At 43.6% G+C, this 23251-nt stretch overlaps 1 protein-coding gene across 13 annotated transcripts; it reads left to right on the forward strand.

Moving 5' to 3' along the window:
- The first annotated feature begins 1125 nt into the window (after window positions 1-1125).
- On the forward strand, window positions 1126-23121 carry ENOSF1 (enolase superfamily member 1). 13 transcript variants are annotated; one of them, XM_005300364.4, is made up of 16 exons: window positions 1128-1258; window positions 1904-2012; window positions 7336-7451; window positions 8107-8193; window positions 9399-9425; window positions 10933-11005; window positions 11228-11266; window positions 12093-12175; window positions 13073-13107; window positions 13616-13703; window positions 14698-14832; window positions 15481-15522; window positions 19968-20097; window positions 20426-20525; window positions 21746-21827; window positions 22528-23121. In XM_005300364.4, exons 1-16 carry the CDS (start codon window positions 1229-1231, stop codon window positions 22621-22623), a joined length of 1272 nt encoding a protein of 423 aa, XP_005300421.1. In that variant the 5' UTR covers window positions 1128-1228; the 3' UTR covers window positions 22624-23121. The 13 variants fall into 13 exon arrangements, with proteins under 13 accessions (XP_065438132.1, XP_065438133.1, XP_042710742.1 ...); XM_005300363.4 differs by having other exon boundaries at window positions 1137-1312; XM_065582062.1 differs by having other exon boundaries at window positions 1237-1812.
- Window positions 23122-23251: the final 130 nt, after the last annotated feature.

Consider the following 23251-nt stretch of genomic DNA (forward strand, 5'->3'; position numbering starts at 1 on the left):
GCTAGTCTTTGTATTGCCAACCCAAACATTCAAAAATGAGTCAGCCTCCCCCCCCCAAATAAACAGACTCTTTAAATAGTATTTTTGGGTGCTTTTGATTTACTTTCTGGTTGTCTAACCTTTAGGGCACACTTAGGTCACATTTTTTAACTTTTCTCCACAATCACGAAAGCTCCTATGACTGCAGCAGCAGGGGCATTAAGAAAAACACTATAAAATTATGTTCACTTAACTTATGTCAGCATAGAGCTGCCATAGTTATTAATTCACATGTGAACGTGCACACTTCACTCCTTGTGTCAGCAGTGCACGTCCTCACCAGGACTGCTTGTATTGATTTTAGTCTCAGTGTGAGGCTTTGTGGGACAGCTCCAGGAGACCAGTTACAGTCAAGGTAAGCAACACAGTGTCTACATTGACACTGTGCTGTCCTAATTATATTAAGCGTGATTCTATGCTGTTTGGGGAGGTAGTATTACTAACCAGCACAGAGAGGCATTTACATTGGTGGAAGCCAAATTTAATTGAAGACACTTACACAGCTAGGTCGATGCAAGGCAGCTTACATCAACCTAACCATGTACTGTAGCGTAGACCAGGCCTATCAATAGCCACACAATACATCTGCAAGCGTTAGCAACATATACAATATTTTTTTAAAAAAGTGACATGCAACAACCCCTGCTTTGTTAAAATTTGCTAAAATAAAGTACTTTTGCTCTGCTGTGCAATTTGGGGAAAGGTCCCTAGGCCCAATCTCTGGGTCCAAACATCTCGGATTTGGATTTGGAACGGGCTTTGGGCTGAATCCCCCCGCTGACCAGCGTTTTCATACTAAGCCAAACCAAAGCTCTGGAGTCCCAGTTCTGTGACGGTTTAGATTCCGACCACAACTTTGGAATGTACCAATATCCGTTTAATAGGCGACCAGGCAGGGGAGCAGCCCTCAGCAGCTGCTGCTGCTGCATCCTTCCAGCCGGGGCGTCCGCTCGCCCCAAACGCTTCTTCCCGTCTCCCTATTCCCCGGCGTTGCAGAACGCCCGGTCTCCACGTTCTAGAACGCCCCGAGCGGCCAATCACACCTCCAGTGTCCGAGGTGCCGCGCACCAATCAGCGTTGAGAGTGGCCGGCGGGGCGGGGCGGTGGGAGCAGCTCTCGCTGGCGAGTTACTTCCTCGCGCGGCTGCCGTGGTCGCGGGAGGAGGCTGGCTGGGCCCGGGGCTCGCGCCATGGTGCGGGGCAGGATCACCGGGCTGGCGGTGAGCGACGTTCGCTTCCCCACCTCCCTGGGGCACCATGGCTCCGATGCTATGGTAAGCGCTGCGGCCGGCTCCCTAGGGCTGAGCCAGCGGTGGCAGAGCTGGGACTCGCTCTCCGGCGCTGCAGTAGCCCCAGGCCCGCTGAGCAACGGCTGCCCCAGGCTCCTCCACAGCACCAGCAGGTCCGCGGGGCTCAACAAGCCGATGCGCCGGCCCGCAGGGCTAGACTGTGCGCAGCCAAGCTCGCTGATATGGGGATACTGCGTTAAACAGGGCAAGGGGACTTGGGGCTAGAGCCAGAGGCTGTAACTGGCACCCCCACAGCTAAGCGGAGACGGCCACCCCCTGAGCCTGGAGTGTAAATCTTTTCGGTTCACTCAGATCAAATGCTAGTGATACAATCTATCCGCTTCTCCCTGTAATGATTCTCACTGTTCAGTGAGAGAGGACTTACCTTAGTCCCACAGATCTAGACTTTTATATTCATTTTGCCACAAATCTTAAATTACCTTGATTGCTGCCCTCTTCGCCAGTGCTTTTTGTTGCTCTAAGAGGTATGTGACCTATGGTAGGTGAATCCCTGTCAATCCTCCTTTGTCAGGTTCTTGTTCTGCTATTGGGTGTTGTTTTTGGTCTTTAATTTAGCACCCGGACCCTGACTATTCTGCTGCCTATGTTGTAATAGAAACTGATGCCCGTGATGGACTCAAAGGTTATGGATTAACATTTACTTTGGGTAAAGGCACAGAAGTTGGTAAGTTTTTACCCTGTCCCTAAACACAAATGGGCCCCAAGTCACACTAAAAGCATTGGGTTCAATGGCTAATACAGTTTCTCAGTTTTTGAAAATGAAATACAGGACCATTTTACCATCGCTGAATTAAAAAAAAAAAAGCCATAGGCCTTGGGGCAGCTTATAGGGTTGTAGAGGCTATTAAGCACTCTTCTTGATTTTTGTCCCAATACATCACTTATTGAGTAGCTCTTCTGCCAAATCCCTTTATAACCTCCCCTAAAAGAGTTTGTTACAAAAAAGTTGTAATCCTGGCTGCAGTTGTCAGACTTGCAGGTTGCTTGATTCTAAACTTGCTGATGTCTTGTAAATGCTTTAAGCTTTTAACAGCCCTTGCTTGCTTGCTTCCCCTCCTTCCCCCACCTCCAACTTCCCCCATACAGAAACAGAAAACAGGACTGACTGTTTTGAAATTGCCATTGCCATGCAATTTTTTACCATGAGTTACTGCTCTTTCTGGTCATTGGTGTAACAACAACCATTTTGAGGAGCTGGGGGAAGATGTGAACAGTGAGAGGGCATCAGTGAGAACATTCACAGAATAGTAAAAAGTTGCAGGGGGAAATAGGTTTTCCCTCTACCCCCTTCCCTCCTCAGTAGTTGTACTAGTTCAAATAACCTCTCATGCTGCTAAGTCCCTCATTAGCCATGTAGACTTACTTGAGTAGTATCAATGATTTATAATTAGTACAACATTTTCTTTCTGAAAATTAGGTCCTGATTCTGCAGAGAACTGTGTGAACAAATCCCTGCACCCACACAGCGCCATTGACTTAGCCCCCTGCCCCATTTGTCCACCTGTTCTGCTCTCTTTGCAGAATCAAGGCCATCGATGGTGAAGGCATGGAGCATGCCTCTTTTTTAATCTGTAAAAGACCTGCACACTTTTTGGGTGCATTGCATAAGTTGTCAAAAGAATAATGGCTGGATTTGGGGTGTCTCTGCTGTGTATAAATGTCCATGGACATTTGCAGATATAAGCCTCCAGATTACTTGAGTTGAGAAGTTATTGCACTAATTAACTGTGAAGGGTCAAGAAATCTTTGTATGCCCTATCTGATATAGTCGGTACAATTAAGTTATTTTTAATCTTCTATAAGAGGAGTGACAATTAAATGCCTCTTGCGCTTAAATGTCTGCAGCGTCGTCGTAGCCATGTTGGGCCAAGGATATGAGCAGGTGAGGTAATATTGGACCAACTCCTGTTGGTGAGTGAGACAAACTTTTTACACAACCCTAATGTAGTATGGATGGGCTGTCAGCCTTTTATCACTGTGTCATGTAATCCCTCCAGGAGCAGGTCTCATTGATCTGATGTTTAAAGTGCTGGGAGCCTGTCTACAGTAAGGCTGCCACCATTGCGAACAGTGAGAAAGTTTTAGAAAATTTCCCTGCTATAGAGAGGGGCTTAGGCTCTTCATCCATCCTAGTAATTTAAAGTTTAAATGTTAGTCTCCAAGACCTCTCCATTGCCTTAGATGTTTGATGGGTGATCCTTAGAGACGTGTCTACATCCTTATGCATTACACAAGGGCTTCATCTTGCAAGGTGCTGAACACTCTGGTTCCGCTCCAGAAATGCACATAAGCACCCGAGTAGCCCAATTGAAGTTGAGGGAACCACTCAAAGTTAAGCACGTTCTTAATGCTTAGCTGGATTGGGGCCAGAGTGCTCAACATCTTTCAAGAACAAGTCCATATTCTCAGAAATCAATAGCATTTTCACTCAGTGAAGTGAGCACAGTATGAAAATCCATGTCCCCTAAGTGTTCACCAGGTTTCAGGCCTAAGCAGTTTCTCTTTTATATAGAAGACGTATTGCAGCAAGGCACAGCTGAGATCACATTCTAGATATCTGTGACGGTCCACGCCCCTAAGGTTGCGAGCGGCATGGACTATCCGCCACCGTCCATAAAATAGCCCTTCAGTCCAGGGCAGTGGGGCCTAGCAGCCACAGTCTATGGCATCCTCTTTACTTCAAGGAGATGCGGCCTGACGGCAGGTGTCTATAACACAGCCCTTGGCTACAGGGCAGTGGGGCCTACCAGCCAGAGTCCAGAAAGCAACCCTCGGGTGGAGGGTAGCATGGCCTAGCAGCCAGAGTCTTTATCATTGGGGTGCAACAGCCCCAGTAGGGGGGCCCTGAAGTAGCATAGTTGTTTGCCACCAACTCAGCAGGGGGCTCCGACCAAAACACACTGAGTTTCCCTGGGGGGGAGGGAGGGAAAGGTACCACTCGGTCACCCTCCCAGGGTCACTTCCTACCAGTCTCTCCCTTGGGGTCTCCCAGGAGTCATCAGGTCCTTGGTACTCGGAGGCTTCAGTTGTCTCCTGGGTCTCCTCCAATCGCCAGTGGGCCATGGACAGCGTCTCTTCCCGGTGCAGTCAGCGGCAGTGGCTGGTCCGCCACAGGAGCTCCCCTGGCAGTCCTTCTCCTACAGGCTCCAGCCCAGGATGAGCTGGTCTCCCTCCCTTTATACTCCTGTAGCACTTGGAGCATGCCCAGTCTGCCTGGGGAGGCGGGACTTCCGCTGCCAGTCCCTGGGGCTTAACTCCTTCCGGGTTAAGGCGGGGTAGTCTGGACCCGCCACAACATCCTTGAGGTGATGAGGTCTAGCAAACACAAAATGACTGGGTTTCTCGCACAGTGATACTTGCTTCACTCTAATAGCAGCTTTGCCTTCTCTTGCTCACAGAGAATGTTCCTTTGCAGCCATAACACTCTCTTTATAAGGGTGGAATGAAATCGTGAAAGGGTAAGGAAGGCTGTGGGCTTGCTCTAGGTCAGTGCTTTTCAACCTGTGGTCCGTGACCCCTGGGGGTCTGCAGACTAAGACTGCCAAAGGGGTCTGCACCTCCATTTGACATTTTTTAGGGTCTGCAAATGAAAAAAGGTTGAAAACCACTGTTTTAAGTGAAATGATCTGAACTGTGTAGCTCAGTCTTCTGCCTATCCGTTTTATATTATTATTATTATGGCCCTAGGGAGAAAATATTTAGAGAAAGAAAACATAGGTGTCATTAGTATTGACAAGAAAAGGGAAGGAAGGATAGGTTTAAATGGATGCTTAGGGCTTGATCTGTGTGTATTTATTTACGCATTTATCTTTGCAAAATCACCCCCTGCTCTTCTGTACGTTCAAGATGCATCTAGTTACACATGTCCATAGCTAATTGAAGGCTCAGACTCTTAAATAGATAGGACCCAGGTTCTCAACTTTGCTCTACATCTCCAGGGGCACATCTGCACTGCGCGTATCCCCTATCTGGTCAGAAGCTAGCATCAGTTTGGAAGCATTGTGCATGCAAATCCTGTAATGCGTTAATCACTACATACTGCCTGATGATTTGGGGGAGGAAGTTTACAATCCAGGACCAAACCTGTATCTTTCCAGAGTCATTCTGAACAATTGTAAGATTTGTGCCTTTACAAAGTAGTAATGTAGCCATTGCACACCACTTTTTCTTAGAAAATTACTAAGTAGGTCTCTAAGCAACTCTTCATAAGAGCTTTATTGCCTGGAAACCTTCCAACTAAGAGCATTGTCCGATCACAATATGACAGTCACAAAATCATAATCCATGAAAACCTTGCCACTCGAGTATAGTGACAGTACTAAATATGTTACAAACTCTAAAGAATCATCCTCATGGAGGTGATACCTACATCAGATTATGTTGTCTTTCCCTTTTTATAGCCATATTTATAAAAACTTTTTTGCCTTTTAAAGAGTAAATGGAAAAATTTTAAAAATGATCATTGAATGCATAAAGAAGACACCACTATCTAATATTCACAACTGATAGTCTTCTCCATCAAAACAGCAGGGATTTTTTGGTCTGTATAATGGCAAAATAATTTCTAAATATTCCGGTGTACTGTACATAATCACACTTTCCATGATAAAGGGATCTGTTCCTGGTTCGAGAGTCATGCCATTGCCTTCAATAAGACCTTCAATGAAGATATGGTCCTTTGTGCGTACTTTGGACCTGGTATGGCAAGGTGCTGAGCACTGACAATCCTCCACTCTCCCCGAAGTTCATGAGAGTTGAGGGTGTTTGGTACTACCTATCTGAGCACCTCCCCGTCTTTATCCTCACCCTCTGAGAAAGGGAAATATTATTTCCCCATTTTACAGAAGGACAACTGAGGCACAGAAAGGTCACCAAAGACTTGCCTAAGGTCACCAAAGCCTGTGATGGAGCAGGGACTTGAACCCACCCATCCCAAATCTCAAGCTAATGCCTTAAATAGGCATACCTAACAGGATTGGGCCCAAGGTCTCCTGGGTAGTTTGCTGCGCTCTCTCTCTCTTTTATTTCTTCTTCTCTGTGTCAGAAAATGATGGTTGAATGATGCTAAAACTCCTGACATGTCCGCTCCTTTCTGTGATTGCCTCCATCCCATCCAGCCTGCTAGACAACAGTGGTGTATAAGATACTTTCTTGATTTGCTAGTGTTTTGCTCTAACAAAAGCCTCTGCTGGAGCTTGTGTTGAAATCAGTAGTGGTAGATTTTAGGGGAGTTAAAACAACTGGATCACAACTATTATATTATAGCCAGAAACAAAATCCCTTATGAGGAAATGAGAAATTTAACATGGCTGTAAGTACCATATATACTGCATGAGATGCAACAGATCCTGTGGGTGAGGTCTATCAAATCTTCTCCCAGCATTTTAGGGAAACTCCTATATTTACTAGTGCTCATGATAGCATAACATTGCCCTCTCTGACCACTACTGTGGTGTGTGCCTGAGGATTACATTGGCAGCAAGATCTTTCTCTGGGGTGAAGGGTGGCGTGCAAGTGACTTTTCATCTTCAAACACCTTTCAGTTATTAACTAATTGAGCCTTACAACCTCTCTTGGTGGTAGGTATTATCTTTCCCAGAGGATAAATAGGGAAACATGAGATGCAGAGATGTTATGTGGCTTATCTGAGGCCACACAAACTGAATCATTGGCAGAGCCAATGTTACATGTCAGGTGTTCCTGGCTCCTGGCATATTCAATCTGCTAGACCAAGCCCCTCTCAGAAAAGCAGTGGTGCTGGAACAATTAGCATAGTGGGGTGCTGAGATCCATTGAACCAAACTGTAAACCCTGTATATGATGGAAACCACTTCAAGCCGGGGGGTGTGGCAGCACACCTAGGTCCAACACCTATACAGAAAAGGTGAAATTCTAAAACATTGGTCGAACAATAGAACTAGTGATCTAGTGATTTTGTTCCAGTCACTGTGTGGTATTAAAACACTAAATTCTGGTGTGTTTTGCAGTTGTTTGTGCAGTTAATGCTCTCTCCATTCACGTGGTTAATAAAGACCTTGAAGAAATTGTCAGCGATTTTAGAGGATTCTACAGGCAGCTCACCAGTGACGGACAGCTCCGATGGGTAAGGTCTATCTTATGGAGTGTTGTTGTGAAGTGGATGGCAACAAATGTGAATGTGAACCCACTGTAAGGACACATGTACAGGTAAAAGTATTTTTAGATAAGAATCTCTGTGCAGTTATGGAGGGAGAGAAAAAATTTCTGTTTCACAACCAGGGCCCTAACATTGCAATAGGATCTGCACAGAGAACCCATCCAGAGCCCTGTTGTTTTCAAGGGAGCTTTAGACAAATGCAAGTATCCACCCACATAGATCCAATAGCAGAAGTGGGGCCTGAGGTCCAGATTCTTTGTGTTTAGAGCCCAAAAGCTGTCTTTTTACCTGTTCTTTTCCCCCCTTTTTTTTGACTTGCAAGTGTTCACGAAATATTATTTCTATTCAGGGTCTAGTATTCTTGGAAATTGAAAACTCAGCTGGTATTAAGAGGAACGAGAGATCAATATAGCCATTGTAGTAATCTCACAATGCACTTAATACACACCGATTTCAGATTGTTCTCAGTTTCTAATGAATAGGGGTTTATCTTTTTAATTCCGGTGGTTTTTTCTTTGTTGTGTTTTCCAGATGTATAAATTTGCTAATGGTCATTAACTAGAGATGAAGACATGAAAGAATGCTAAACCATTATAGGTAACTGTATGATTTTTTTCAACAGATTGGTCCAGAGAAAGGTGCTGTGCATTTGGCTACAGCTGCTGTTCTGAATGCCGTGTGGGATTTGTGGGCTAAGCAGGAGGGAAAGGTGACGTATTTAGAGCACATGGACAAAAAATATCCCTGTATTTGTTAAATTAGAGAGTCCTGCTCCTGATATGCTTTTTGCAGATTTAGGTCCTGGTCCTAAGTTCATGGACGCACACCACTGAGTTCATTGGGGCTATTCATTTTGTAGGACTGAGGCTTTGGTAGCTGACACTTATACACCAGTTACCAGTAGAGCTAGTCATGGGGGAAAAACTTCAGCAACTTTTTTTGTTTGAATTTTGACCAATGATGACATCTTTACAAAAACTTTTGACCAGCTCTGCTTAATAACTAATTTTTTCTTGACTTTTCTCTCTTCTTCTTCTTCCTTTGCAGACTGTTCATAAAGTTATGAATTCCTTGTAACCACTTCCATGTCTAATATGATCTTGTAAGCTGTTTGGAGCAAGGATCATATATTTCTATCTGAGGCATGTAGCATGGTCTTAAACGCTGTAAAGTAAATAACTAGGGCAGGGAGTGTCGCTTTGTTGTGTTTGTACAGCACCTAGCACAATGGGGTCTTGGTCTGTGACTAGGGCTCTTAGATGCCACCACAATAGAAGTAGTAAATAATAATAGTACTATACTAGTAAATCATTGCTATTATCTTAAGTTGGTCCAGTAAAAGATATAACCTCACTCACCTTGTCTCTCTACTATCCTAGGACCGAGACAGCTAGGACAACACTGCAAACAATTGTCTTATAGAGTTATTCTGATACCCTTTCCTAGGAAAGAAAAAGTAATGGGCACCTTTGAACTTGTCAGCATCCAGGAGTGTGACACAGTCCCAACATAAGGGGCATAAGAAAAGTAATGTCGCAGAAATCTTAAAAGTAGAAAGGATCAATTTCTTCAGCATAAACAACATTTCCAGTAGTAGTGTCACGTCAGCATTTCAAGTCTGACTAATTTAACATAATAAAAGTGAGTTTACACCAGCTATTTGTGGGCCAGGATCCGTGTCCTGGCCATAATGAGGCAGAGCTGAGAGAGATGTTCCTGTTAAAGTAATTCAATCTGAGGCCTGACATCTTGAATCGCCTGTCTTGATTTGAGAACCACATCAGCCAGATGCATTTGGCATCAAATGTAAATGTTTTCCACACTTTTTGTCACTTCAAGATACAAATAGCACCTGTATGCTGCTTCTATATGATCTCCATCCATTTCATGTCATTTAATCGTTTTGTTTTGTAGCCTCTGTGGAAGTTACTAGTTGACATGGTAAGAAAATCTTCTTCTATGTGGGCTAATGTTACCACTGTTCCACACTGATATTTTTGATGCATTAGAAGAGTAAAAATTTCAGGCAGTATCTACGCTAAAATTACCTCTATGGCCATGTAGCTCATTCCAAGGCCCTAGAAACCAGAGGGTTCTGCGAGCTGTGGATGTGACATTTTGTTCTGGAGGGCTCTTCTCCTTCCAAAGTGTCTGTTTCTGGCCCCACACAGCTGTGCAAATTGGCCCCTTTAGTGGGAGCACTGTTACAGACTCTACCCTGTCCAGCTACAATACCGTATATGGCAACTGGAACTCATCTATACCGATACCAGTAAATTATTTTTTTAAAATGCGACCTAAAGACCCTAACCCTTATGATTCGGCTGAGGAGCTGTGTTTTTATGCCAAGACAAATGTAGTGATTCGATTGTTGGGGTTTGATTGGTTTTTATATTAGCAAGTAATTATTTTTTTTTGGGGGGGGGGGGGGGATAAGATTATGGAATAGTTATTATCGTTTAGCAAATACTCAGATCTCGTTGGCCTCCACTTTCAAAAGTCACAAGTCATTTTGGATGCTTCCATTTTTTGGGTGCTCGACTTTGAGATACATTCACAACATGGCGAGCACTCGCCTTCTGGAAATCAGACCCCAATAAGGAGTCTCAACATTGGACACCAAAAGCAAGTACCCAGAATCACTAGTCACTTCTGAAAATACAGGCCTCTGCATACAATAATAAAGATTGATGTATTTACAGAAAGTAAAAGTCCAATCTCTTGATCCATTAGTAGCAGATTTTATATTCAGATATTAAGCATGTGCATAAATCGTTGCAGGACTGGAAATTTAATGTTTTTTTTAAATGAAATCTTTATTTTTTTTAAAAGCCTAAAGAATCTCATGTTTTCAGTCTCTTCTCTGCAACCTGTTAATATTGAATCATTTCTCAGTTTAAAATGTATTTTGAATTGGGTTTTTCTCAGACTATTTCAGTGAATTGCTTTCAGACCTCTCTTTTGATAAATACTCTCTTGAGACAAATTTTCAAAGGAGCCAAAAAGCAGCCTCTGATGCTGAGTGAACTGCCGTTTCTGTGTGAAGATTATAGTATGTACAGATTTGCACACTTGGAGCATTCTAAATGGATTAGTAATTTTTTTTAATGTTTGTTAATCAATTACACCCTGATCTTGCAAATATTTTTGTACATGCTTAACACTAAGTGTGTGAGTGGCACCATTGAGTTAAATGGGATTACTCACATGCTTAAAGTTAAGCAATGCCTAAATATTTGTTGGATTAGAACCTTAAAGTTTGCCAGAGTCAGTTAATCAGTTTGACTTTAGAATCGGTGAATCCACTCACAGTACTGTCTGTGACAGGGAGAAGGCTGATAGATGGCTCATACGGCAGATGTATATGTTACCTTAGTATTGCCTTTTTGTAATCATGTAATTTTATTATTCTTTGCTGTTTGTTTTACATTAAATATTTTGTTAACAGGACCCAAAGCAGTTGTTATCCTGCATAGATTTCAGGTATATTACTGATGCACTAACAGAAGAAGAAGCTTGTGGTAAGTCGTCCTTCTGTCAAGACAGATCCCCTTACTCCTTGAGCTGTTTTTTATTTCAGTGGGACTACTCGAGCAGTAGGGCATTACTCTTTGTAAGTAAACAGAGCAGAATCTTGTTTTATGAAAACAGCAGTGTGTGGTGGTAGGATCTGGAGATGTGGAGGAATTGAGCTTTGGTTAATGCAATAATCTCTCCTCTTTTTCTCCCCCACCCCCATGCAGAAATACTCCAAAATGGCCTACTTGGGAAGAAGGAAAGAGGTAAGTTTAAACCAAGTTTACTTTCGCTGTCTTGTAGGAGAATAAAGGACTGAACACACCACATGATTGATGTGGCACTGTGCATCCCAGAGTGTCCTAGTCACTGGAAAGTGGAATGTAACAATTGAGGCTCTCGTGTGAGGTTGAATGCATTGTGTGATATCTCCTCCTTATGAGTCATTGGGGAGATGGTAGGTGTACATATAGAGAGGGCTTGTGCTGTCTTGGGCCTGGTCTACACTGCGGGGGGGGAATCGACCTAAGATACGCAACTTCAGCTACGAGAATAACGTAGCTGAAGTCGACGTATCTTAGATCGACTTACCTCCCATCCTCCCGGCGCGGGATTGACTGCCACTGCTCCCCCGTCGACTTCGCTTCCGCCTCTCGCCGCGGTGGAGTTCCGGAGTCAACGGCAGAGCGATCGGGGATCGATTTATCGCATCTACACTAGACGCGATAAATCGATCCCTAATAGATCGATCACTACCCGCCAATCCGGCGGGTAGTGAAGACGTGCCCTTGGTGGCCATTTGCTTTGGAACCCCTAGGTGAATGTTTGTGTCAGTCACAATGGCATGGAGACGGTGCTGGTTACACCCTAAAGGTATTTTTTTGAGCTGAAGCTCTCCCACATTTTGGAAAGAAGGAGAGAATAGGGAGGGTTTTTCTCAGCAAATTTCATCTACCCTGGTTAAAATGAGATTTATTTTTAAACTCCTTTCATTTCCATGAGTAACAGCTTATCTAAAACTACCATACAAACTAATCATCTGTTAAAGAGAAAACAGCATATGTTCATTGGTGACATTCTTTGGCTTTGTAGAAGAGCAAATGTTAAAGCATGGATACCCTGCTTACACCACGTCTTGTGCCTGGCTGGGCTACCCGGACCAGCAGTTAAAACAGGTTTGAGTCTTCAACATTAGATTACAGAAGTAAGATTTTAAACATTTCTATTCAGTGGGGAATGCCAACAGGTGACGATTCAACACTAGGGGTTGCTTAGTTTTGGGCTCAGAGCAAAGTGAAACAATTAAGCACTGCATATGTAGGAGGGGGTGTATGTGAAAGCTGGCCCTGTTCTGTGGGCCTAGTCGTTCATTCGCTTTTGTGTTAGCCACAATGTGAAGAGTTTTAAGGCCTTGTCTACCTTGGGGTTTTAGGTGTAGCTGTTGGGGATAACCATGGACCACTGCAAGCCAGTTTACACTGCTGTATTGTGTATAACTATCAGACTGCACTTGTGCAGCTATGTTAGTGCAGACAAAGGGCTTTGTCTACATGGTGATGCTCAGGAAAGTGAAGTTGAATTAACAAAAGGTGTGAAGTTAAAGCGCATTAGACCCCTGTGTGGACACTCTCCTTCAGAAGTAAAGTGGCCTTATTTTGCTGTAGCTAAATCCTCCTTCAAAGTGAAATATCATGAAGGCTCTTCACAGCTCTGGGATCTGAGGTCTGGTTAATACAATACATGTTTATCAACTGGTTTAGTTTTTGGAAAAGTTCAGCTTTCTGTGAATCTGGAAATAGCATTGTTAGATCATAGAACTGTCATGCATAGTACATGGAAATAAAAAAATGCATCAAGTATTTCTTTACATAGATTGAGGAGTTTGGATCCTACATTTCAGCTGGATGTTATTCATACCTCTGCTCTCAGTTACTGTCTGCTCTACACTTTTATGTCAATAAAGAAGTGGCTAGAAAGTTCATCCTGGGTTAGACAGCCTGTAAAAAAATACTAGTCTAGATATTGAGTGGTGCAGCTACTTAGAGATATAATAGATGTAATTTTCTCTGCAGCTATGCACGGAGGCATTGAAGGATGGCTGGACAAGGTATAGTAAACAACTGTCTCATATGCTGAACTTTTCTGTTTAATGATTAGTAGCAAGTAGAAAGGTACTATTGAGATCAGTCCTGATTTGGCACAGAGACAGACTAGACGGATGACCCTATAGGTCTTTTCAATCTCTACATTCTGAGAAGAGATGTCTTTGCTTCTGATTTTTTTTTTAATACTTTCCCTTTCTGCTATTCCATAACATACCATTACAGTAGGTATCTAAGTAAATGTATGGCAAAATAAGCTATCCTCCTGGCAAGCTAGTAGCTAACAAAGGTAACTGCTTGCCTGTTGATTCATGGGAAAGTATTTGTTGTCTTTTTTGTTAAGCTAGGATGAAGTGTGCTGGAAAAGGGACAGATGTGATAAGAAAATATTGACCATAAAACACTGACTCTGGTGTTTTGTAAATTTGAGTTTACAGTTTCTCATAGAGGAAAGTTATCACTGCTACATTAATCATGGTGAAGTGACCTACATTTTATTATAAATGTGTCTAGGTTCAAAGTAAAGGTTGGTGCCAATCTGCCGGATGACATTCGTAGATGCAGACTTATAAGAGAAATGATTGGCCCTGACAAGACATTGGTGAATATTTTTGAATGACTACACTATTAAGTAATTTTAAATATAAAACGGCTGTCTATTAGTGTAGATATTGGTACGGGCTGAGATTACATGGCATTCTTGAAAGGCACAGGTGGGCTGTGAAGTTTTTATAGCATGTTGGGGGAGCCTCAGAAAGAAAAAGGTTGAGAACCACTGCCACAGAGGAAAGTGAGGACATGAGGCACCCAAGCTACAACTCCTGTTAGGCACTGTAGCAGCATTTCCACATCAAAATTTTTGGTTTTCAGATGTTCAGTTTTCAACACAAAATCAAAACTTTCCATAGAGAAAACACACCTTTTGTGAACATATTTTTAGTCAAAAACCCAATTTTCTGACCACCATCCCCTGCCCCCCCTTCCCCCCAAAAAACCCAACCCAGTTCTGTTGAACAATTTCAACCATCCCGTTTCCAGAGTGCTTAACTCACTTGCTATATAGGAATTGTTTTGCCTGATACTGAAACAGTCACTTCTGGAGTTCCTTGTGGCACCTCTTTAATGGTGTGCAAGAACACTAAGCAGAAGTTCAGGAGAGAAGTTGACAATATCATATTCATTTGAAACCTGGTGGGGAAATTCAGAAAAGCAGAATACAACTACCTCAGTTGGAATAAGGGTTTGAGACCAAATCTGTGACCTTCGCTTTTAACGATTACAGAGCACCAGGGCCTTTGATTTAATGTGTCATCTCAAAGCAGCATTTCCAGCAAAGCATAATTTGGGATTTCCACCTGGAGTTCATCTTTTAGGCTATTAGTTTATCCTTACCTTTATTGAGTCTAGAAATTGTAGAACATGTGCTATGTAATGTCATATGATGTGTTAAAGATCAGAAAACAGCAGTGATCTACACTGTCTGAATTTCCTTTTTTCATTAATTTATAGCAACATTATGGTTATTTTTTTAACAATTTCATATTCATAAAAATTCAGTAGTCATATAAGTGAATTTTCTTTGTAATTACTCTCAGATGCTGGATGCTAACCAACGATGGGAAGTGAAGGAAGCAATAGAGTGGGTCACTAAATTAGCTGAATTTAAACCATTATGGATTGAGGAGCCAACTTCTCCTGATGATATTCTTGGACATGCAGCCATTTCTAAGGTTGAAGTGTTTGTTTTTCATTTCAGTAATGACGTAGTGACTACACACCAGAGAGCAGTAGGGATTCATTTATTGACTCTGCTGTTTGGAATGTTCAAAGTTCAGGCTGAAACAGCTGTCAAAAGTCATTAAAGGTGTTTGCTACAAGATCCCGGGCACATCCTGTATTTGTATTCCATTACACTTAAACGAAAAGCATGGTCCAAAGATTATATAAAAGGCCATGAGACTGTCATGCTTGCACAAGAAAAGCAGTCAGTATTTCCCCTGAAACGTGTATGTATCTTTCTTTTAACATGTGTGGATTGGTGTTTCAGTAAAGTTGAGTAATACTAGCCCAGGATATGTGCTCATAATGTGATATAGCTAATAGTAATGCTAGAGCCCGAGATGTTTATCCCTTTATGGCAGCACACACCCTCTTACATAAGTCTTCACATATTATTGGAGCAGAAAAAAGCTGTATAAAATGCACTAACAAAAAATGACACTACACTTATTCTTTTCCAAATGCATAGCAAATAACGAGCATTACACTTTGTTAGCTGTTCTACCCTCTGTCCCCTCGTTCTGGTGAAAAGCTGTATTTGGGAATTACAGATTAGAAGTGAGTCCTTTGTTTTGTTTATTTATTCTTTATTTTTGTAGGCCTTGGCACCATTAGGAATTGGTGTGGCAACAGGAGAACAAGTAAGTGGGTGTCTAATTGTTTTTTCATTCAGTCTTTTATTTAATGTAGTGTCTGTGACTTTTGAGAATTTGTGCCAAAGTTCACCCTGATTTCTCACTTGGGAATTAAATAACGTGACTTAAAACAGCCTGGGATTTATTTCACATAATTTAAGACCAACTAATACTTTTGATAGGTATTCTCTTCCCCGCCCCTATTTGTTTGGACAATCTGGGAAGATTTTGTTGTGATGAATCTGTTATGATGGTTTGAACAGGGATCTACCATTTCTCAGTTGAGTGCCCTAACCACTGGCCTATGAAACATCCTGATGGAGGGCTCCCTCAGTGTCTGCTGTTGAAGTTCCCCTGCTTTAATTGAATCTTAATTGGCCCAGAGAAGGAGTTACAATGACTCTATAGCCTTGGGGTAAGAGGGCTCACCGGAGAGGTGGCAGATGACCATTCAAATGCCTTCTCCCCTGCAGGTGGAGGGGAGACTTGAACCTGGGTCTCCCACATCCTGAGTGAGTACCCTAATAACTATACTAAAGGCTGGTTATCCTCCTTTGCCTTCTTGTTGTTTTTGTGTGAACTTGCCTCACTTGAGGCACCCAGGTGCCTATCTCCCACCTGAGCCCCAGAGGAATTCACAAACTGGGGAAGATAAACATTCAGCCCTGTAAGTCACATTCTGGGGATCTGATCTGGTAGGTATCAGGCCCTGCAGGCAACAATGAACATGCAGAGAGGCAATAACATTGGTGTCTAGGAAACTCTTTAGTGTAAAAACTCAGGCACTGAGTGAATTTAGGTGCCTACAGGGTTCAGCAGCAGCCGGGCAAGAGTTTTATGGATCCTAGTTGGGCCTAAAGTTGGCACCTAAATACCTTTATGGATCCCACCCTTAGCTTCTTGCCAGCACTAGTTCCAAAAGAGAGTGACAGAAGTAGGATGACCATATTTCCCTATGTTGAATATGGGACACCTGGTAAAATGACTTGTATTCAAGCGAGTTCAGTGGCAATCAATCAGAACTATGCAGTACGAACATCAAGTTGACTGAGCCCCGTTAAAAGAAATACTGAGTAGTTGGATTCTTTTTATTGACCTTCTGATCTTTAAGGCTGTAGGGTTCACAAAGGGAGAACACACACACACACACACGACCTACCCAACCCTCACTGTCCGCTGCTCTCCACCCTCCGTGCCTGGCTGGGCCCCTAGGACAGAGCCTCGTACCTCGTGCTGTGTCTTCCCGAGGAAACATGGGGGGAGCACACAGGGTCACATGCCCCCCTCCCCAGATTTCTGTCAGGGTTCACACCAGAATGTGGCCAGCAGCAGTCTTTTGGCACTGTGCGAGAGGGAGTGGACGGGAGCTGCTTCCAGCCATGGTTGGGGGTGGGGTGGGGAAGGGATGACTTGGCCCGTGTCTTTGCAGAGCTCATGCCTCCCCCCCCAACACACACTGCCCTGTGGCTGGAAGCAGCTTGTCCCTTCCTGCCTGCACAGTGTCGAAAGGCAGCTAACACCTCCAGGCTGCTGCTGGCCACTGACATAATCCAGACGCCTCCTGTCCCCCCTTAGCTTCAGTGTGGGCAGGACGGGGTTAAGCCCTGAGGATGCATTGTGCACCAGGGCCCAGGGAACATGACTGCAGGGGCTTCAGCGAACCCCACCAGAGAGGTGGCTCAGCAGGGAAGGGTGGCTAGGGGACGGAGCAGCCCTGCACTCCCTGGGGGGCTGGACCCAGGGCAGGAGGTTGGGGGGTGAAAAGGGTGCTAAGCCCCTGCCCAGGGGGCTGCTGTGGCGCCTGCAGTGTCAGGGCGCAAACAGGCTGGAAATTGCTCTCCTCCTTCCTTCCCCCCCCTTCCCGCCACTCCAGAGCTTAGTTGAGGGGCAAAGAGGCTTCCCTGCGCCAGTGCTGTGCGAGTCTTTAGCACACGCAGGGCTTGGCTCCTCCTGGCCAGCGCCCCAGGCCGGAAGTTCTTGGGCTTTCCAAGGGCGCTGGCCCAGTCAGAGGCAGTGGGGGAAGGAAGGAGCCTGCCGGCCAGACTGTTGGTGAACTGAGCACTCTGACCAGGGGCTTCTTCTCCACACAGTGTTGGTAGTGGCATGCGGCCCGCTTGCAGGGGATATGGAGGAGCAGCAGGGCTGGGGGCGGGGGAGTGAAGGGGCAAAGCAGGGAGAGGACAGTGGGGGGGGGAGGCACATAAAGGGCTGATGGGTGGGCAGCAGAGGTGACACGTAATCGGCTGCCACTTGGCGCCTGCCTGCACTCACCAGCCCCTGCAGCATGCAGCCAGTGCTGGCCAGAAATGGGGTGGGGGACCTTGTTGGCTGAGAGCCAGCACAGGGCGGGGGCTGCGCTGATGGACCAGCAGGGGGAACGGCTGGCCCTGCACGCTGCAGCTTTGCCCTACCACCAGCCTTGCACCCCCACCCCCATTGTCGGCCACTGGATCGCCCCTCAACTCACTGCTGGTGGGTGGGCGGCTGGCGAGCAGGGATCCGACCAGCAGCAGGACCACCAGTACTGATGGGAGGGGGACAGAAAATATGGGACAATTTGCCCGTTTTTAAGAAAGTCGGGACACCTTCAGGAGGGCTTAAATATGGGACTGTCCCTTTAAAAATGGGATGTCTGGTCACCCTAGACATCAGTAGCATGTAAAAGTATCTTAGCAGTCCAAAGACCCCATTTCCTGAGCTCCTCTCTGGATGTCAGGTACAAATTGTTAGCTATCAATAAAATGACTGGTCCCTTTAAGAAAACCAGCTTCTGAATCAAAGTGAATTAACTATTGAATTGTTTTTTATTGTGCTCATGAATGACATACCTCTTCCTGCCAAACCCTTCTACTAAATCTACAGAGCAGAGCAACATAATTTAGCAAATTCTCATTGCTCACTGGCAGCTGGAGAGAAATACTGCATTAGCATAGTTTTACTCTATTGCCAGTTTCTCATGCAAAGCCGTGCTTTCACCATATTTCATTGTGATGCTGACCTCCAGCTGTTGTTTGCCAGTACATAGAACATTTAATTTTTGGTGTGAATAATGACATCTATTAAGGAAAATGGGTTTGAATTAACTATTAGGACAGGCCTGCCTGGCAGACTAAAGGCCAATTCCTGAGCAATAGGCTTTATATATTGTATGTAGAGGTTTCTCCATAGCATAATATCCGAGCATTACATAAACATGAATGTATTTATCTTGCTTCTCCTGTTAGGTAGGGGCGTACTATTATCCCCATTTTACAGATGGGAAAGTGAAGCACAAAGATCAAGTGACTTGGCCAACATCTACGCAAGAAGTTTGTGGCAGAGGTAGAAATGGAATCCTGAGTTTTAGTCAAGTGTCTTAACTACTGGACCATCCATCATCTCTAAGGCCCTATCAAAGTCACAGTCACAGTCCTAGGTTTTAAAAAATAGTAAATGTAATGATTTCAGCTATTTAAATCTGAAATTTCATTGTGTTGTAACTTTAGGGGTCCTGACCCCAAAGGGGGCTGTGGGGAGGTCGCATGGTTTTTTAGGGGGGGATGGGGGTCACGGTATTGCCACCCTTACTTCTGTACTGCTGCCTTCAGAGCTGGGCCCTCAGCCAGCAGCCACCACTCTCCAGCTGCCCAGCTCTGAAGGCAGCAGCGCAGAAGTAAGGTTGGCTTGGCAGGGTGCTGCCGTCAGAGCAGTGTAGAAGTAAGGGTGGCAATACTGTGACACCCTCCCCTGCCCCCACAATAACTTTGCAGCACCCCTCGCCCCTGTGACACCTTTTGGGGTCAAGCCCAAGTTTGAGAAATGCTGGTCTCCCCATGAAATCTGTATAGTAGGGTAAAAGTTCACAAAAGACCAGATTTCACAATCTGTGACATGTTTTTCACAGCTGTGAATTTGGTAGGGCCCTAATCATCTCATTGGAGTGGTCTGCAGGAGTCCAGGAGAAGAAATAGTCTTCCACAACCAACAGAACCACTGTGTATTCACTCCTGCCGTCTGAGTGCTGCAGTAGCCCAGTCATTCCTATAAGGGGTATCATGCAATTAAGAGCAGGAGGTTTGCTTGGCAATTAAAACAAAAACCATGGAATTAGGACTCAGTACTGATCCCAGCTCTGCCACTGAATTGTTGTGTGAACTTAGGCAAAATAGTGACATTTCTGTGTGCCTCAGTTCAGAAAGCTGTAAAATGGATGTAATTCTACTATGCCTCTACCTTACAACTGTACTGTGATTCTTTATTGTTTGTAAAATGCTTTGCAATCCTCTGCACTGCTGTGCATTGTTCCAGCTAAGTGGTACAATAAAAAACTTGGTTTTAATGGGAAACCTAGTGGGAACATTGTGCAATTGTTTTGACTTGTATTGCCAACAGTTCTTGTAATATCCTGCCAATTCCTTAGAATCTGGGGCTTAACATTTTTTTTTCTCTTCCCCCTTCCCTCCCTGCTGCAGTGTCACAATAGAGTGATATTTAAGCAGCTCCTACAGGCTAAGGCCCTGAGCTATCTCCAGATTGACAGCTGCAGGCTGGGAAGTGTGAATGAAAACTTGTCTGTGTTGCTGATGGCCAAAAAGTTTCAAAGTAAGGCTCTTGGAAGTATGTCAGTAGCACTAACACCTCTTTTGTTCTAAGCCTGTTTGCCATGCAACTTCAGCTGTCGTGTTGCTAACTCATGAGCATGCGCTTGTGTGTGGTTCAGTCATTTGTTTTCTGTCATGCTTTAGTACTAATTCAAAATGCCTTTGGTCCCTTATTACTGGGAGCTGAGTTTCTGTAGGGCTCATGGGGGGTGGTATTGGAGCTGCAGTTAAACACCAGCTGAGTTGGTGCACAAGCTTTTGAATAATCCAGTCATTTGCCTTTACTCTTCAGATTGGTTTAAACAGGGATTGTTCTGTTTTCATTTCAGTTCCTGTTTGCCCTCACGCTGGGGGTGTTGGGCTCTGTGAGTTGGTACAGCACTTGATAATATTTGACTATATTTCAGTATCTGGAAGCCTTGAAAACAGGTTAGTAATGTAAAATGCTACTGTAACATTCAATAGTGGTGATGACTTATTTTTCCAAAAGGCTATTGACATGCAATAATAACCAGTAAACAAAAACAACATACCTCAACTCACCTCCCTGTGGCTCTCCCAGAGAATTTTAAACCAGTCAGAAGTGTGTGAACTTCACTCTGGCAATTGCCTGGCAAACAGCCAGGAATATTTTTGACAAAGACTGCTTGATACTCTTGGAACTATATTTTGGCATCTCTCTCACTCCTACAACCCCTCCTCCCCCAATAACTACAATGGCAGGCCAACACATGCATGACCAAAGGATTAGCTCCCTGCTCTAAGTTGAATAGTGTTCTAGGTGTAGCTTCCCCAAAGGATCTAACAACTTCCCTTGTCTTGTTTAATGTCCGCTTCGGATCGTATTAGCCTTCTTTGTGAGCAATGAACAATTTTTTCACATTATTGCAAACACAAATTTCCTGAATCTCTCCTGTTGGCTGTATATTCCTGTTCCTCACACTAGTTGTCTTGCAAATATTAAAGTCAAATATTGTAGCTTCACCTTTTGCTCACATTTTAAATCAGCTGTATCATAAACCATTCCTCTTGTTTTGATCTTCCTTGTCTCTGAAGCAGTATCATTTAAAATTGCCTTAGACCATGTTTGGTAAATTTTGCTGGTTTACAGCCACAGCAATGTTCGTGGTAATTCATAAACTAAGGAGCAGACCCAGCCCTTCAGCTGCCCTCATTAGTGACTTCCCTGGCTGCAGAAAATAGTCTTGTTCATTCTGTATCCACGTGGGCTAGCATAAGAATCAAGCTTTTGTTGTACTTTGGAAAATCCACAATCAGTAAACACAGCTCTTCTGTATAATTTTACTCATCTCTGTCTGTATTGAAAAACGAAGTTTTTATCTTGCTCTCCGAACCCTACATTCTGCCCAAAGGGCCCATCTTCTGCCCTGTATTCTTGTTCTGGCTTATTTTATTGAGACCACCAGTCCTCACTAGGCTAAAATGCCAAGCAGATTCCAGTTTATCAATACGAAGCACTATGTAGCAGTAGTTTCTGCTTCTAAAAGGAAGTCTCCTAATTTGCTGATAATTGGGATACAAATATCAGTCCAACTTTTACCCAAACCTTGTTTCCTTGTCAGGGATAATAGCCATGAATAAGTACAAGATTAGGTAAAACTGAAAACAATCCCTCCTCTTTCTTGCAGGATGTGTGAGTATGTAGATCATTTGCATGAACACTTCAAATATCCTGCCATAATCAAGAAAGCTTCCTATGTACCACCTCAGGTATGCTATGAGATAATTACTTAAGTGGCCTAGTAAAGAAAGCATCTTAATTACAAGCAGTTTAAGACTAAGATTGCGTGTGAAAGGCTCTCTTACAAAGTCATCTGCAGAATGAAAAAGTTGGAGATGTACTATTAGACTAAACTATTGCATAGGTTTGGCGGTTCAGAGCTGTTAAATGAAAGGTGTACATTCCAGTACACATGCTTCAGGAAGTGGAGTGACCCTGGCTTAAAACCTCAATCCAAAGCAATTCTCTAGTTACTGATGTTTAATATCTGCATTGCTGGGCTAACCAATTTAGGTAAAAAAGTATTAATACTTCTCTGTCCAGCTGGAGAAGAGGGCATGAGGGAGGACAATCCACTGGAAATGCTTTACAATATTCTGTTTTTCACTGAAACTCATATTCCAAAACTAAAGATTATTGTCTAACTACAATTCTGTTCAGCCCGGACTTTTCAGAACTCTAGTTTTCCATTTAACATTTGCATCAGGCATTAAGAGATTAAACACTAGTTACAGCTGATACCTTTTGCATTACAAATGAGCCTGGCATGATCCCCAGCATCAGAGATTACAATAATTATTCTCCAATTGCATGACAGCACTTGAGTTATTTGAATGAAGAGGGGACTAGAGCTAGTATCACTTTATAAATAGTAAAAAAAAATTTTTTTTTTTTTTTTAAATCTTGTAGGATGCTGGATATTCCACTGAAATGAAAGAAGAGTCTGCAAGGAAATACCAGTTTCCACAGGGAGAAGTTTGGCAGAAGATCCTTTCTAAGCCATAAAAAACAACTGCATTAAGCCTAACCCTGACAATTTTCAGGCTGCAGATTAAATTTCCCAAGCTGTTCACACACTATTGTTAGGTGATGATACAAGATTTCAGCTGCCAGTAGATGCTTTTGTATAACCAGGCAAAAACCTCCAGGAATTAACATAACACATAGTCTAGGATGTTTAGTTTAAAGAAATGACGGGGGCCTCTATTCCAGCAAAGTTGTACTTTAGTGTAACTAGTGGATGGGCTATGAACTGAATTTCTAGAACTAGTCTACAAATCAGTAACTTTGCAGTATCTGTTTTCATAGATTCCAAGGGCAGAAGGGACCACTGTGATCATCTAATCTGACCTCCTGCATAATACAAGCCTTAGAATTTCCCTAAAGTAATTCCTTTTGAACTGGAGCATCCAATATGACCCTTGGTAAATTGTTCCAAGGGATTTTCTCACACCATACTAAAGTATTTGAATTTAGAGATTTAAAATAAAATTCCTTGCTGTCTACTCTTGTCCTAATCATATACAAAACTTCATATTGGTTATGTTGTGGAACCAAAAGCTGTTGCAAGTACAGAAACAATGAGGGGTCCAGTGGCACCTTAAAGACTGACATTTATTTGGCATAAGCTTTC

This window comes from Chrysemys picta, chromosome 2 (genome assembly GCF_011386835.1).
Source record: "Chrysemys picta bellii isolate R12L10 chromosome 2, ASM1138683v2, whole genome shotgun sequence".
NCBI classification, from domain to species: domain Eukaryota; kingdom Metazoa; phylum Chordata; order Testudines; family Emydidae; genus Chrysemys; species Chrysemys picta.